The following is a 17028-nucleotide window of genomic DNA, read 5'->3' on the forward strand; positions in this document are numbered from 1 at the left end:
AACAGCTCTCCCGTTGTGGGGCAGGCAGCGTTCCTCGACCCAATCATGAGAACCTGAGGACTCCTGCACACAAGTACTTGACTGCTGCCCTGAAAAACCTCTACGCTTTCTCCGGCCTTTGCGAATGGCTTCAAGACATGCAGCCAGGAAGGGGATCCGAACTCTCAATGTTGCTGCGTTTGGGCCTTCGCTGAAGAAAGGCTTCATCTGCCAACCTTCTGGCCACGTGCTGGTGAAGAAAACCTTTGGTATTGGAACCTTCTGTCTCCTAGGTTCCAACTCATCCATCACCGTCCACAGCATCTCACAAACAGTCCACACAACTGGTGGGGAGTTTGTGTAACTTGTTTGTCACCCCACCAAATTGTTTTTCTGGATGGAGGGGTGGACTTTATGCCAAAGCCTTGCCAAAATTCAACAGCTTGTTCTCTACATTCTTAGACCAGCTTCTTTTTTTTCCCCCCCAAGTCAGTTCAACAGTTTAAATGATAACAGCTTGTTACCTAGGATACATGGCCATGCAGTTTAAGCCACATCTCTGGTTCCAGAAAGAGTTCTTTGATTATTAAACCAAGGTTGGAAGCTGCTTGGATGAGACAGGTTAATTTTAGGTCAGCGGTACCATTCCATTTGATGGGCAACTCACACAGGCTGACGGTTTATTGCTTTATTTACAAGATCTACATTTGTTTATATCAAGATCTAGAGCCTGCCTTTCTCAAAAAAAGCCAAGATGGGTCAAAGTAAGATGCTACCAACACAAAAATACATACAAATAATAATAAACAACATGAACAAAGAAGTGATTTGATCAGCATAAGTAAAAAGGCCAAAGAATCTTGCCTTTAAATAAAAATGAATATGATTGAGGGTGATTGGATCTTTCAATTATCAATTGTGATAACTCTTAAGAGTCCTTGACAGATTTGGAGGTATACAAATATAAGGAATAACTATAAGAGGGGGTGGCTATGCATGCCTTAAATGTCTGCAGGGCTTATAGCCTCCATTCTGCACCCCTCAATTTTTTTGTAAAAAGTAAAAATAACAAAAAAAATTCAATCCACCCATTCACGGGCCACAAATGGAACACTGAGTTGCCAAATGTTGCCTAGCGTTGCTCTGACAAACTTCAGCCTACAGAATAACATGATTTATTTGGTTTATCACAAAATGGCTGCCATGAAGGGCACCAAAGACCCATCTGGCAGAAGGTGAGTTAGCTCAGGATGCTATACCAGTGGGAACTTGGCAGTAAGTAAGTACAATCTCAGAGGCTGGAATTTTGCTCTGTGCCAAGCAACTCCCTATTTAAGTTTGCTTAATTAAAAGATTGTTTTAAAAAATAAAACGGGACAGAGAATATGTCTAAGGGTACAGCCTATTCTTGGCTTAGCATGTGATTAGAGCTCAGTCTGTTGTGATTTATTCAGCAGACTAGCATTGAATACACAAACTATGGCATGAGGTGATGTCTGAGCCTGGCCTGAAATTTCCCAGCTGGAGAATAAGGTTTTGTCTGCCTCCATGTTTCTAGTAGCTTGGGAAACATCCTTCCAGGGATGCAGAAAGAACCTTCTACCAACCATTTTAGGGGGTGAACCTCATGTTTTGTATGCAAGGGAATCTTGTGAACACAAAGGAGATGTTCTGAGCTCTCACCCCACTCCTTGGGAGAGAGAAAATAATGCTTGGAGAGGAGCCAAATTGTTGTGGGTGCCCCAAGTGACGCAGCCATGTGACATATGGATCACGGTGAAGGAAACGGCTTGTTGGTAGCTGCCTCCAAGTCCACCTTCTGTGAAATGCCCAGAGAGCTGCAACAAAGAACTTGATTCAGTCCCTCTGCTTCAGTGGGGCCTCTTATATAGCCCTGTGCCTGCACATTTCACCCTCTCTAAGCAAAGGACTGAGAAACACTCCTATATCCAAAAAAGCCATCGTTTTTGCAATGTGCTTCTCTCTCCAGATATAATGAGTACAACTGTTTTTCTTAAGCACACATTGACTATCCAAACAGGTTGGAGGAGGGAAAGAGGACTGAGATGTGTGAAAAAAAATATATTATGTATTCCATCTGAAATGTCTATGATCTTATTATCTCTTTCAAATCCCTTCCAACCCAATTTACAACAGGGAGAAGAAATTCAATTGGAGACAAGGGTAAGCTTTGCAACATTACAAAAGCTGCAATTGGAAAAGCACATTTTAAAAACGAAAATGGCTAGAAATGACAGACAATAATATCATCTGGCTTTGACTCGCTGACTCTGATCTCGGAGATGCTCTTCCCTGCAACAGAAACCATTGAAGCCTCTGAAAGAAAACTTAAAACTTAAATGTTGGTGAATGCAGGTTTTGCACAGTCCTTTTGTAAACCATCCACGGCAATCGTTTTGTCCATGTGCCTGCCAGACTCCCAACGCCCTCCCTTGCCCAAAAAAGTTGTCTACTTCCACAGTACACAGGACTAGGCAAGAGAGTCAAAACACTTATGTCCTACAGGCTGCCTCCAAAAATCTTTATATTTCATGTACAACTTTGCAACAAGTCAACGCTGCTAAATACACACTGTCTCCTTTGCCCCCAGGATACCACTCCTAAGCAAGCCATCAACCATTTTAGATCAGAGTTTTCAAAGGACAATGTAGGAGACAATTATTATTCCAGAACTCGGCAAGGGCAACCGCAAGGTAGATGACACATCTGAAATGAATGTCTCTGTTTAATCCCAAGTTGCCTAATTTAACTTGTTTGTTTTCTGAAACTCAGTCTAGGAATTGACCAGGCTGCTTTCATCTGGGTTGCTCTGAAGTTCCTATCCCCTTCTCTGACTGTAATCCAAGCCCTCCTTTCCTCTAACCTTCCTTGCAACTGAAGCAGAGTCTACTTTCTTTAAAAAAAGAAGAGAAAATCTGCACTTCCCATCTCAAAGCCAGGCTGGAAAGGAAGGGCCCAAATGAGGTAGCAGCGGTGTCTTTCCTAGGTGAGACCATTTCAAAAACAGGGACTGTCTTGCTACTGTGGTCACCATGAGTGGCGGGATGATGGAGACGTATGGGCAAAGCGTTAGCTGGCAACTGGTTATATTCCAGACATGACAATGAGGGAAAAAAGGAAGGAAGAAGGATAGGAATGCTGGCAAACCCTTTCCACACCACATGAGGACAAAAGGTTTCCTTAAATGACGGAGGAGAGGCTGCATGGCACAAAAAACTCCACCCTTCACATCTATCGCCCTTCTCTGCTCTTGCTCAACCTAACAGCACGACAGGTCCGGTAAACCAAATTTAGATTTATAGTGCAATGATGGCAATCCTAACCCCGGACTTCTCACTGGCTTAGTCACTCCTTTTTCCCTGGGATATTTGGGAACTGTAGTCCCATGAGATGGGAAGTTCTTACCAAACTTAATTTTAGGGAGGAGAGCCACTGAAGTGATATAAAACATGTGCTACAGAGATGCTCTCTTTCTAGCTTAAGGCTACAAGTCTTATGGATAAAATCTGTTACTAAGCTAAAGTTGTGACTTGCACAAGGTTTCTGCGATCTGCATTCTTTATCATGGAGAGGAAACTGCATGGGCCCACCTGCTCACAGATTCTTCAGAGAAAGTACTGTTTAACCTCCAGGTGGGTAGATGGGGGCGGCCTGGGAACAGATGGAAGAGAAAGGCACAGAAAATAGAACCGCCTGGCAAGAACAGAGAAGGGAGAGACAGTGGAGGACAGGAGGAAATTACTTCCAGTGAGATGCAATAAAAAGGAGGGTCAATTGAAAATACACCCATGGTTACAGAAGTGGCATTGAACAGCTGCCAGGATAGGAGCTACCAGATCCGGGTTGCAAAAAGCCAGACTAGATGGCAGCAAAGGAATACAAAAACTCTCTTTGCTGCCAGGTAGATTTTTGGAGCTCCAAATTGGTAGCAATGGCCCTGGGAGACAGCAACAGCAGATGCAAGGAGGCCTCGTGTTTTCTTAATCAACACTCTTTTTGCTCCTGTTGCAGATCTGAAACTCATAACCCTTCTCTCAGAGATGACTGAATGACATTAGAAGATAGCACAGGAACAGCCAGATGGCTCCATTGAGGTGCTGTTCTCCAGTCTCTGAGCAGGCAAAAAAAAATCTAGTTTTTTTAAAGTACCTTTTTAGCAGTCTTTCAAAAGAATGCTAAACCATGTTCAAAAAACAGGTTCAGCATTCTTCCAAAGGAACACCAAACCCATGTATTTAAGGAGCCCGCTCGTTGGAAAGCACCAGACAGGTGTTACATGGGCAGATGCCTCGGTAGAGGCCCATGTCAAGTCTCTCCTGGACCAAAGCTGGGATATGTTCGTAGCAGGTCCCACCCCTGACCTTGTCATTAATCACACTTCGTTGAAGCATGCTAGATTATAACCATGGCACAAATTGTATCACGGAGAGAGGGAAAATGAAAAGCTAGGGACGACTGGAAACTGTAGAGATGAGCTGCACTTTGGATCTGAGGCTAAGGAAGTGCTTTGGAGCAGGTATGGCTGGCTTGCCAAACCTGCTGGTGCCTCCTTAAAAAAGCCGTGTCTTTGGGCTACAGAGACACCGACAGGATGTTTACTTCCTCGCCAAAGTTCTGTCTCGTGCCCTGTCGACATCTCCATAGCACAAATGAGTATTTTCCTGGGATTGCACAGCTACTGTGAGCCCAGGACAAGATTCAGCTTCTTTAAGAAGACCACACCAGGGGAGATATCCATGCCCAGGCCTGCTCCAAAGCACCTGTTCGGCTTCAGGACAGGAGCACGGAAGCACAGCCCTTCCCTGCCGAGCTGCCTCAGCTGTGGGCTGGGTGTGAGACAAAGGCAATGTCCTATGGACAGAACATAAAAACCCAGTTACTAGGACATGTTTTCACCAGGGTTAGAGGGGCACGATGAGCTCTAAAATCTACTAGTGCACGGAAGGTCAAAAGGAAGGGCTCCAAAGGCAAAATCCTGCCGTCGACCTCTGCTTTGCAGGACTTCTTCATTTCCCATCCAGCGGATGCTCAGCTGCATCCCTTCGCAGTCAGTTTCCATGGTAACCCTCACTTCAAAGAAGTATTGTCGGATTTTAAAGGAACAGCGAAGGGGACTTCAAAACAAGGAGGGGGCATGGGGTCATCTCATGGGGTAACTGCCCAGAGGAAAGCCGCTTTTCACGACCGCGTACACACCCAGTTCCTTTCAGCTTTCTCTGGTTTTACACATATACAGGGTGTGATTTTTCAACCAGAACTCGTCTCACTGTCAAGTCAAATGTCCGGGAGCAAAAGCCTGTGAATCTGTTAAGACCTCGCTTATTATAACGATGTACCATCCTAAATCCTCAAGGAAAAGATTAATCCATTATTGTTGCTGTTTAGCCATTTATGCTGCCCTGTAGGCAAAAGAGAAGCCAAGTGGCTTGTTGCTTGTGTGCAGACAACGGAAACAATATAAATCCATTCCAGTTTGTCATCCCAGTTACGAAGTCTCCCTGTTTCTCTTCTTCGATATTTTATTTTACAGTACACATCGGAAACACTTTTATCAGTTTCACATCGCAGCTTTTCCTAACATACACACAGCCTCCTCCAATATAAATAACTTAATATAAATCCCCAGAGAAAACCCTCTATTTTAAGGTGCATTTCCCTGATGTTGTTCCTTGTTGTACTCATTTCCCAGCATGACTTTTAAAATATAGATGTATCATATGGTACTCAGCTTTCGTAAGGACGTGTTATTTTTTTGAATGCTTCTCTCACTAATCGGTTCTTTAAGCAGATTTTTTTACTTGAAAAAAAGAGGGGCTCTAACATACTGCATGTTGCTGCCTGTGCCACAACAAAATTAATTCTGCCAGATCTGATCAATCAGCCCTGCTGGAAATCCATGGAAGATTTCTTTTACGTTCCTATTTTCAAGGTACAAGTTCCGATTTCAAAAATCGAGTGCTAACTAAATAGCACGCCACCCTGTCAGGCCAAGAGGAGGGTAAAATGATGCAAAAGATTCAAAATGCTAAAAGAAACTTCAACCTAAACTACGAACCGGGCGGGCGGGAGGGAAACCTGTTCTGGTTGGCCTGCAGCTTCAGGCTGTGTATGTGAGGAAGCGGCAGGCAAGCTCCGATTCCTCTAAGAACCGGGTTCCCTAACTTTGTTGTGTGCACAGCACCTCAGTGAAGAACGGTTCACTGCCATAAAAACGCCGCACGGATCGAAGTTGCTGGATCGTAACAACAGTCTTCATTTCTGTGCATGTGGCCAATGCCCCGTTTGTTTTTATGTGCCCGCGTATGTCTACCCAGAGTAAGCAACTTCCTGAGGTTACGGTAGGAGGGCAACTCCGAAACTGAGTAGGCATGCCTCTAAAACCAGCCATAACAAAAAGCTATTGTGGGCTTTTGTGATCGGCTGCCGCACGAGGCAAGACAATTATCTGATAAATCCCTCGAATGCACAAATGTACTTATCATTGCTCACTTTGTTATTTGCCCACCAGAATTCTTTTCCAAGAGCAGCCAAGTCTATTAGGAAGCAGCAACAAAATCAAAAGCAGACCTTGGATTATTCTCCAGAGATTCCCAGCTATAAAGAAGTGTGAGATTTAAAAAAAATAAAATTAAATTCTGCAGCTTATTTACTGTTGACAAGTTCCATGGGTTTTTCCCTGCGATAAGTACCTCGGTCTCCAAGGTTAGGCCAAAATATACCATGCCTTCACTCTGCTGTCAGTGCAGGTCCCAGACACTGCCGCTTAGCATTTTGCAGTCCCCAACTCAGTCTCAGTCCCCCAGTCGGCCGTTTCAAGTGAGGAGCCCGTGAGCCCTTCCCGTACATTGAAACGCGAGGGGAATTGGCACCTCCACATCCACGTATAGGCTTTCTTTTGCTTTTTTTTTTAAGAGTCCCATTCTGACCGTCCAACTCGTACATGTTTGGGAATGTTGTGCAAACAGGTATTTGTTGGGTTCTCGGGGTTCTCCAAGCTTGGCTGTCTTCTTGCAGCTGATTTTGTTACCCTGAGTCATGTGTGGTCTTTACCACTGGAACAGACATTTCTTGGGAATTATGGTGGACTGTACAGCTCAAGTATGGAAGGTCTTCATCAAAAGCTCTCCCTAGGTCACTTGAAAGCTCATGAGATTTTGAAGTTCTCCCCCAATATTTTAAACTGAGGGTACCATAAGCCGCATCTAAGATGTGCCATGGAATCTACAAACGCTACATTCCTGACCCCTGTCTTCATGCCCTTTCTGGCTCCGTCAAAACATTTCAGTAATGATGTGATGGGTTACATAAAGGAAAAGTCTGGGAATCGCTGCTCTAAATTTAGAAAGTGTCTGCTCCAAGGTCTTTATTTTGCTGTATCTTAGCCTTTTATTAAAATCACCCTGTCCGGTTTGTCATCTTTGTCATTTCATCCAGCCCAACACGCAACACTCGTTAAAGGATCCCTCGCTATCCATCAGATTTTAAAATGAGATTCAGTACACATGAGCCAAGCTCCCTAATGAACATGGTTATTTCCTGCTCAGGGTGTCCATTTTACATCATAACAGAAGCCAAGCAGCAGCCTTGGTACAGAGTGGAAAAACAGGAGAATTCTATTTCCTGAGCTCCCAGGTACAAAAAAAATGCCATAGACAGTAGCTAAAAATCTGTGCTAATACCCAGAAAATATCTGGGTAAGATCCCCAAATATAGTCATAGACTATCCAGATTTACCTGAGTGTAAACTCCACAATAAAACAAACAAACAAACAAACCTGATACAGGATTGTATTATAAAATTACGCAGTGTAAATCCAAGCCCTTGAAGTTTAGCTCAAGAAATTACAAATGTCTGCAAAAGACAAAAATGATGCAATAATGGGGAGAAGCAACCATTAGCTGTGGGTAGCTGTGGAAGTATAACACTCTGGTAAAATCAGAATAGCCTTGCTGAGTTAGGCCTAAGGCCTGTCTAATGTATAAATCCACACCCAGAGACCAACGAGATGCCAACCAGAATCCTACAAGCCATATAGGAGTCCAACAGAGTTCTGCTAGTTACTGGTTTTTAGAGACTATGATGACTACCCACTGACAGCTTTATCCACCATGAAAATATTGCCTTAAGGCTTTTCTTGGAGCACAATAGCATTTATGGAGGAAGAAAGTTGTCCAATGTAGAGATTTATTTTGCTGGACTCCTGCGGGGGCTTCTTTACTCTAGCAAAAGGTGGCTCAGGAGCTACTGAAGAGAGAATACAACTAGGAAACATAGCCAAAATGTAGACCTTACGATTTCCTGTGTCATGTTACAGTATCCAAAATTATACAGTATAAATGAAAGGGATACTGGGTATGGTATTCCTTCACTTTCCCATGTTCCAAGGACAAAAGCCAACATATATGTAACCAAAATCATACACAAGGGAAAGATTTCTTATTTACTGCCTTTACATCCCATTTTTTTTCCCCAAGGAGCTGAGTTTCCCTCAAGTTGTGACAACCCTGCGAAGTGGGTGAGGCTGAGAGAAAGCGATTGGCCTGAAGTCACCCTGGGGTAAGTCATCTTGAGCTTTTGAAAAGAAGGAAGAATAGAAGGGAGGGATGTCAAAAGTATGCAGACGGGGGTTTACACGTTATTGATTACTTTTTAAAAAAATTAAGGCAGCAAAAAATATAAATTAATCCATTGACCACATATATTACTCAATGGTAACAGACTGCAGGGAGAACCACAGAAAAGCAGGTGAAGGGAGAACAGAATGGAGTAACCTGGAACAGGGCATAGGGTGCTGCAATGATTCATGAGTTGTTGCTGCTCCTTCTGATTTATATACCACTTACTTTTTTTCCCCTTTTTGGCCTTTAAAAGTAGTTGATGATGAAACCAAGTATAAACACACACCTAACACACACACAAACATATTCTCCCTCTCTCACACACACACACGCACACTTAAAAACCAAAAGCAAGGTGGAATTCATCGCAAGAAAATCGAACAATTAAAGGGAAAAAGTCAACTAGAGCGAAAACGAGAAGAAACAACAGATATTACAACAGCTTGCCCGAAAGTGAAAAAGGAGGGGCCCTGAGGAATAGTTGTAGAGATGACCTTTTCCATGCTAGGTGACACCACTGGGAAGGTTCTGCTAAATGCCCCAGACAAATGTACCTGGATGCAACATTATAGTACAAATAGTCATGAGTATGCAAGGAAAATACCTCCTGTGCAATTTTATATCCCGTACAGAGAAAGATTCTTTGGCCTGCCTCTGAGCTTGTAGAATCTCTTGAGGAAGCACTGAAACCATGATAGATTATGGGCTATTGAGAAAGAGCAGGAGCAAGCCGTTCTGTTCCACTCGCCATTTTTTGGATCCAACCCGATATCCCACAATCCTATAGCTCAACGTGGAATGCAAGAGCCTGGGCTATTAATTCACAGATGTACCCAGGCCTAAGGGGGTTATCTATCATCTCAGCTGCCCCCAGACGAGAGGCAAAAGAAACAAACTGGTTTATGCAAGAAATGCCTCGTTTTTCCCTCGCCACAGATTTAAAAAAACAGTAGGATGTGCACAATATAATTACCAAATCAATTTACCTATCATAATGATGTTTGTGGAGAGGAAGGATTGGCAATGCGCATTTCTGAACCAGAAGCCGTCCCGTTGTCCCAAATCAGCAAACATGTTGTCCAAAGTTGTCACACAGCCAAGCTTAAGATTTTGTGCCTCTTGAGCCTTGGAAAACGGTTGCACTTACAGAAGGATCTTCAGTTCTGCCAATCTTATATCACAGTCAAAAGAAAGCGACAAAGTCTGCTCTTTGACCCACATTCGCCCAGTGCTTTTCCTTCAGTTTGATAACAGCTGCCGAAGTCATCAAGAGAAAACCCTTTCTCAGATCTGCAGAGTCTTTAATAATTCAAGATACGGGATTCAAACTCCAGGTTTCATGCGCAGAAAGTGCATGTTCAAGTTGCCTTTGTGCAGGTCTTACTCAACATCTGGATGAAACCGTCTTCTTTTAGGCTGCTCAGGATTTCAAGAGATGCAACCGGTTAGTGCCTTTGTCTGTCGAAATCTGTGTCTCAGTCAGGAAAAGTACCGGACCCAGCAGTGAAAAAAGTTCATACTGTATCCTTATCATCTTTCAAGGCAGGGAACTTTCTGTCATTGTGTTGCATTTGTGTTCACTGGATGTTTAGAGACTTCAGAGTTTATTTCTTCGTGAGTTGGTTATACAACTGAGGAGGAAAACAAAACAAGATTAGCATGTACTTTCTCCTTCAGTCCTATGACATTCAGCAGGAACATGAAAAATACGTATTTTGACCGCTTCTACAACAGCTGAGATTAAGGACGCGATTTGCTGTCTTGGTGTAAAAAAAATGATCACTGTCTTTTCCTGAAACCCTTTTTTTGGGTCTAACGTTTTTCAGCCAACTTATTTCATGAAGTTAGGTAATCACATATTAGGGAGGCACAAATCAGGCAGACTCCAATTTGAATTATTGATTCGATTCGTATCTGTGGCCCAGTTCAAACTTCTGAATTGGTTTCGGGGGGAAAAGTTTATCAGAATTGGTTCAGAGGCACATCTAATCACACTCATCAATTCAGTCTGGATACTTGGTTTAATGACTCAGTGGAATCGCTTTTAAACTGAATCTCTGAGTTGAATAGTCATGTATTCCTGCAACGGAGGACGTTCTAAAGTCCCTGGAATTGAAGTAGGGTTAGTATGAAATTAAAACCACAGCAAACGATTGTGGTGTTAATTTGGCTGTCACTACATGTTCAAGCAACACATTCCCCTATTTTTCAAATGACAGAAATTCTCCTTCCCTCCACCTCCTAAAATTTACCGTTAATAATGTGTGCTATTATCTTCTGAGCAACTACTTTTCTTGATTACTCACCAAGCCCTAAAATTTTCCTTAATATGACTTTTTTTTTAAAAAAAAAAAAGCAGGGGGGGAGATTTGGTAGTGGACTTTAGGCTGTGGGCATTACGATGCTGTGGTAGCAGAGGCACGTTTGTTGAAATACATGGCCTGTTATATAGATACATATTTATATAGTTACACACACACACACACACACACAGGTTGTACCAAAAGCCAGGCCCCATTACTCAATCACAATATGTTTTATTGATTTTTTTTCCCCAGAGAAAATGTTGCTGTACTTAAAAATGTTCGAAGGTCATGAATCAAACAAGGAAGGAAGTATTTAAAAAAAAAATGGCAACCAATCTGAACATTCAATTTCATTTAAATTGTCTATCAAGCCTGATTTTGGTACCCCCTTCCTCCTGGAGACACTCTATGTAGTTGCTAAGAGTTGGCATCAACCTGATGGCACATAATCAATCAATCAATCAATCAACCAACCAATCAATATATTTTCCTCTTCTTCCCATTTTACTGAAATCTCTATGAGCAAGAGAACAGTTGATTACAGAGGGAGACTGCGATACTCTCAAAGGGGATGAAATTAATTCTCAGAGTCCTGCTGGAAGGACCGGCATTCACGGAATCCCCCAGTCAGTGCTCTATTCTTCAAAAATTCTGGCAAGACATTTGAGACGGTGTGAAAGAAACGACCCCATGCAAAGATATGCAGGATTGACACAGTTCTGCACAGCGGCACTCCATTCTGCAAGTTTTATAAGCTCCATAAAAAGAGGGACACGTGAATAGGATTGCACTGTTACTCTTCGGTTCCTCTCCTCCCGTAAAACATGAAACGGGACGCCTTTTAAGATGCTGGGTCTGCTCCCAAACAGAGGCACATGGAAAAGCTGCAAGTCGCTCCCATTTGTTTGGCCACTTATTGGCTTGGCCGTTTTTGCCAAGTATTCCTCTTTACGTTGCTACATCTTTTCTCTTCTCTTTTCTTCTCGGTGCCTGACACCCAGCATTTCACCCCCCGGGGAAGTTACAGATGTATAAGTGATAGCATTGTTTACTTTAATAAGTCATACCCCGCACTAAACTTAAGAGGCAGGAACATAAAGCAGGAGCTCATAGAGGATGATGTTAATAGGTTGCCATCTTGCTCCTTCTGCCATTTTGCTTCTAACCCTATAAATGTGAAAATGTGAAAATGGATTCCCCTCTAGATCTGAATCAAGGTGCCTGGGCGCCCTGTTCAAAAGCTAAAAGCAAAAAAAAGGTGGCAGTCCAATCTTCTTGAAACAGGGTCTCTCCACATGGGTTATAACAACTAATTCGTGTTCACAAATTTCAAAATGTTTGCATTCAAGATAAAACCTATTTCAGAAACGTCTGGATTCTGAGAGCGAGATTTTACAACCTTCTGAAAAGTGTGGGGTTCAGATCAAAACTTTATGACAGCCTTTGGACCAGAAAGCACAGCAATAAAATATATAGACCTGTAGTTACTGATAAAACTTTTTTTAAAAATGCAATAAAATTACATTAAAAACATTATTATAGTAACTGCAGTACAAAGAGCAGTGGCAATCACCAAAGTTTGTGCCAAACTTCAACCGTAGGTAGGACGGATACAACAAATGGTAGCACAAAATCGGCCAGTCGGGGTCCTGGTCAGATAAAAGCAGTGACAGATAGACATTGTGCTCTCTACCAGGGTAGTTCTTTAAAATGGGATAAATATATATCCTCCTTGATTCCCTTTAGAGAGAGCATATGGCTTAGGGATTCCACAGAGCCATCTCCACATAGGCAGAAGCACTGCTGAAAAGGGATGTTTTTATACTGCGCCCACAGAACGGCAGAGGGTGGAGCATCCAACCTGGCCAAGGTGAAAGCCCAATGAAATTTCAGAATTAGAATTGAAGGGAGATAAGATGATGGCACGTGCCCATTTGAGAAGAACCCATAAACTGTAGGGTTGCATACTAGGCTTAAACCGGTTTGAAAATCAATATCCCAGGTACGTTGTTTAAGATGACTCCTGGCATTTTCGAGCTCCAATGGACAGGGACTTCCCAAAGAAAATCCCAAGGACTGGAGTCTGCTATTAGCTTCCTTTAGCCAAGTTGATTTAAAATGGTCTCTGAGAACCAGTGGAGCCAAACCCACAGAAGAAACAAATCAATTTCAACCAGAAATTAAGGAGATAGAAGCAGGCTCTGGCACCCACAGAAACCAAACCTGTCTCTAACTGTAAAACAGCATTCTTCATGCATCTGGGAACTGCAAGTCTTGCTCTTATAAATTTGGACTGGACAGCTTCCAGGATATTAAACTATGTAAAAATGCAAACTGGAACACCATACAGAAGGTGGGAGATGACCTTGGCAAGAAAAACCTTGCAAGCTGCAGGAATAAAATGTGCCCCTTTAAATAGAAGAATCTTAAGACAGCTGTGGAGCTGCGTTGGGCCACACTTGCCCGATAAGAGAAACGTGCGCTCCAAGATAAGGAAGCCTGGAACTGAACCCCAAGATATTTATAAGTATGTACCTGCTCTATTGGGGTCCCATTAACAGGCCATTTATGTGACCTACTGTGGTGCCGTGCAACCACTAGCACTTTAGTTTTTTGGTAACTTTACTACAAGTTGTTCTTTTAGCCAAAACGAAGCCAATGCCCTCAATGCCATCAAAATAATAACAGGATTATATTCTGCCACGTAGCTTTGAACAGGCCATTTTAACTCAGTTAGCTAAGTGTGGAGTTTTGATAGGGAAATGCTTTCCAGTTCAAAAACAGGCTCAAGTATATGAACTGGGCAAGTGCAGCTCCATTCCTAGCATTCATTTAAAGATGCTTGGAAGTCTGTTGTCTCTGAAATTAATATCACCACATAATATTGTTATTTGATGCCTCTGCATTCTGTGAACATTTTTCAGAAGTAGTAGTAGTCACAGTAGCAGTAGTTGGACCTTGTGTGAGTATAACATCTCTGTTACTCATCAAAGCAGGTTGCCTTTTTCATATTCATATTCATGAATATTAATAAGTCATTTTTATAGCAAACCATAGAAATCTGACTCTTCACTCTTCAGTTCCAAAGCTGGATTGAGCCCTTTTGCACCAAGACTCGTTTTTGCATTTGCAAGTGTCGGCGCCTGCCTGGCTTGGATGCCTCAGAAGGAAGCAGGGGAAGGGAGGGGAAAATCCACAGGGTTTATCAGCGCGACTAAACTGTTTACCTACGCTTTTGTTTCCAAGCCTGAGATTCCATCAGAATGAAGTATTTTGCGTAGAGTGCCCATCCCAACAGTGGTGTTTTTCAAACTGGGGTCTGTAGCAGAGTTTTGGTGACTGCAGTTCTTGTGCGAGGCAGGGATGGAGAGTGGAAATAATCCCATCAATGCCAATTCCTATCACTTTAAGGAAAGAATAGAGGCAAGAGGACCTAGTTCCTCCTCATGGGCTTCCCAAAAGCACTCTGTTGGGACAAGAGGAGCTTGGAGTCGGATCCAGCAAAGTTTTTCTGACATGCTGACTCCTGCATTAAAAGACATGCCCTGACTTCCGGGGAAGAAACGGCGAACTGAAGACAGATCTGCTAAAAGTGGAGCTGACAACCGTGGCAGAATTAAGAGCTGGTGAGTAGACCGGCCCTTCGTAATTCCTCTCCAGACGAGGAGAGGACTTGAGATCAGCCACAAGCGCTCCAGACGGTTGCTCCTCGAGAGGAGACCGCAAGACAGCGGTCTCCAGTGGGTTTTGAGCTCTGGGAGATAAGGGAACTGCCATCTTGCTCAAACCACGGTCGGCGCCTTCAAAAGGACACTGGGTTCGCATACTTCCCTTTCTAAACGCTTTCGGAAGTTGCTTGTGAAATGCTTTTCAGCTATTAGGAACCTTTGGATTGACAAGTTTTATAGCACTGGGTGAGTTTCTTTCAATCCTTAGCGAAAGAAGATTTAAATACAGGTTTAAGGACTTAATTTTCTCTTTAATAAACGGCAAAAGGGTAATTAGAACATCGATTTTGGAAAGTTACAAATGGACTAAGGGTCCAGAGGGATTTGACATAAGATTTTGAAATTAATTATAGGAATCCTTCCTGCGGGAAAATGTTTTTGCTTTGAATTCTCTTAAAAAAGACATGATAGGATGGGACTTTGAAGGTTGGACAATAGAGGGAACCAGAAGGAACTGAAGATTACAAATAAAGGAGAAGAACTCTTAAACATTTGTCCCTTTCAAGCAGGCTAGCCTGTTCAGCAGAGGAGAAACCCACCTGCTGTTTAACAGGATTTACGGGATTCATTGCTGCAACATGGGGTGATGGCCATCAACTCAGAGGACTTTTAATCAGAGTATTCATCATGGCTTGAGGTCACTGATTTTCTCAACCTCTATGAATTTATCTTACGTCACATATCACACTCAAGTTGCTGGGAAGTGAGGAAAAGCTCTTTTAATTTCTGCTTGTACATTTCCCATAAACACCTAGCTGACCAAGATGCTAAAGAAATATTGATTTTAATCTAGGCAGGCAGGCAGCTTTAGCCAGGACAACATATTGACCTTCTGTGCACAAAAGTCAGGATACATCCAAAAGTCAGTGGCAAGGATATTGCCCTCCTCTTTTTCTTCTGGCCTTCCCAAAGGTACCAGGCTGGCCACCACAGGAAACAGGATGGTGAACCTGGTAGTCTTTTGGAGTAACTCAGCAAGGTTCCTCCTCCATTCTTATATAAACCTTCTCAGAAGATTTTATCAGCACAGAGAAAGGATTTTCCCAAATACCAGAGTAGTAGAGAAAGGAGCAAACTCAGAAGGACTGGCTGCAACTTACACAATACTATGCTAAGCCCTCTGTCAAATCCATCTCATTAAAAATAAATAAATCCACTGACAAAAGGTTATATATTGTGCAATTTCCAACATGTTATAATGGCAGAAGTGTTGATTTATAAAAAGGCCACATAATTAAAGACAGCCAGTGGAGAGTTCTTTTAGCTTCAGACAGCTGAAAAAATGACTTTTTATGATTCTAAGATGATGCTATCTGAACATATAGGCCAGTTGGCTGGCTGGAGAATTCTGGGAGTTGAAATCCACACATCTTAAAGTTTCCAAGGTTGAGAAACACTGATACAGGCAATGCAAGGTATGAAAAACACCTACATCAGACTGAGAACAAGCTCTGAGCCCAACCAAAGGAAGCCTGTATATATATTCTTTTGGCATTCAATTCCCATCGTTCCTAAAGAAAGGCCAGCCAACATCAATGGATTGTGGGACTTGAGGTCCAAACTAACTAAATGCATGTCTGTCATAGCTGGAGGTCTTAAAAGAGCTCCTTGCCATTCAATGAGATCTCACCGCAGCAAAGGGAGAGACAGAGTTTAATCCATCATTGCTTGATATTGTCGGTCATCAAGCAGAATAGCTGAGGGCAGATTATGTTACTGGTGCGGACCACGCGGTTTCAGACCCTCCAGGGCCATTTGTTCATACTTCACTTGGAAAAATGAATATTCAGCAAGTCCATAGAGAGCATCGCACTGCAGCCCACATTACAGCATTCCATTTTCTACCCCAGTCATGACTGCATCTATTCTGTGCTTCCTTACATGTCTGTCTTCTTGCTCAGCTAAAAGGCTCAGATTTTGCTGCAGCCCCTCCTTACAGGGACTTGCTTTCATCCTCCCAAGCAATCCTTTGGGTGCTTCTTTTCGGCACCTTCTGTTTGCAGCATATTTTTCAAAGGCATGGCTGTTGTTGTGGCTGCAGTGGGGCAATCACAAAGCCTGCCAGTCTAATTCCAGAACCAATTTCCTTCCCTCATTATTATTATTTTTAAATGAGCTTGCTGAAAGTTGCTGGATCCAGCACAGCAGTTACATAAAAAGGTGTCTGTGTCTTGAATCCACAGGACAGAGAGTTTAAAATCAATTCAGCAGATTAACAGCATGCGTGGAACAACGAGTAAGTATTGGAATAATGCTCATCGCCCAGTGCCCTTTGGCCAGCTGCTACAGTACTCTTGGGCCAATCTACCTTACAGGGATGTTGTCTGGGGGAAAAACTGGGGCAGGGACTGCTATGCGCTAGGCTAGGGCTGTCC

The 17028-nt window shown here is 42.9% G+C and overlaps 1 protein-coding gene across 1 annotated transcript in view; it reads right to left on the minus strand.

Moving 5' to 3' along the window:
- PLCH2 (phospholipase C eta 2) overlaps positions 1 to 9968 on the minus strand; it is a 192979-nt gene extending 183011 nt beyond the window's left edge. The window contains exon 1 of the mRNA XM_063317739.1: positions 9606 to 9968. Within this exon, the coding sequence (XP_063173809.1) occupies positions 9606 to 9693 (88 nt within the window). The 5' untranslated portion in view covers positions 9694 to 9968. The remainder of the gene's footprint in view (positions 1 to 9605) is intronic.
- Between the last annotated feature and the right edge of the window lie 7060 nt (positions 9969 to 17028).

Source organism: Candoia aspera, chromosome 18, assembly GCF_035149785.1.
Source record: "Candoia aspera isolate rCanAsp1 chromosome 18, rCanAsp1.hap2, whole genome shotgun sequence".
NCBI classification, from domain to species: domain Eukaryota; kingdom Metazoa; phylum Chordata; class Lepidosauria; order Squamata; family Boidae; genus Candoia; species Candoia aspera.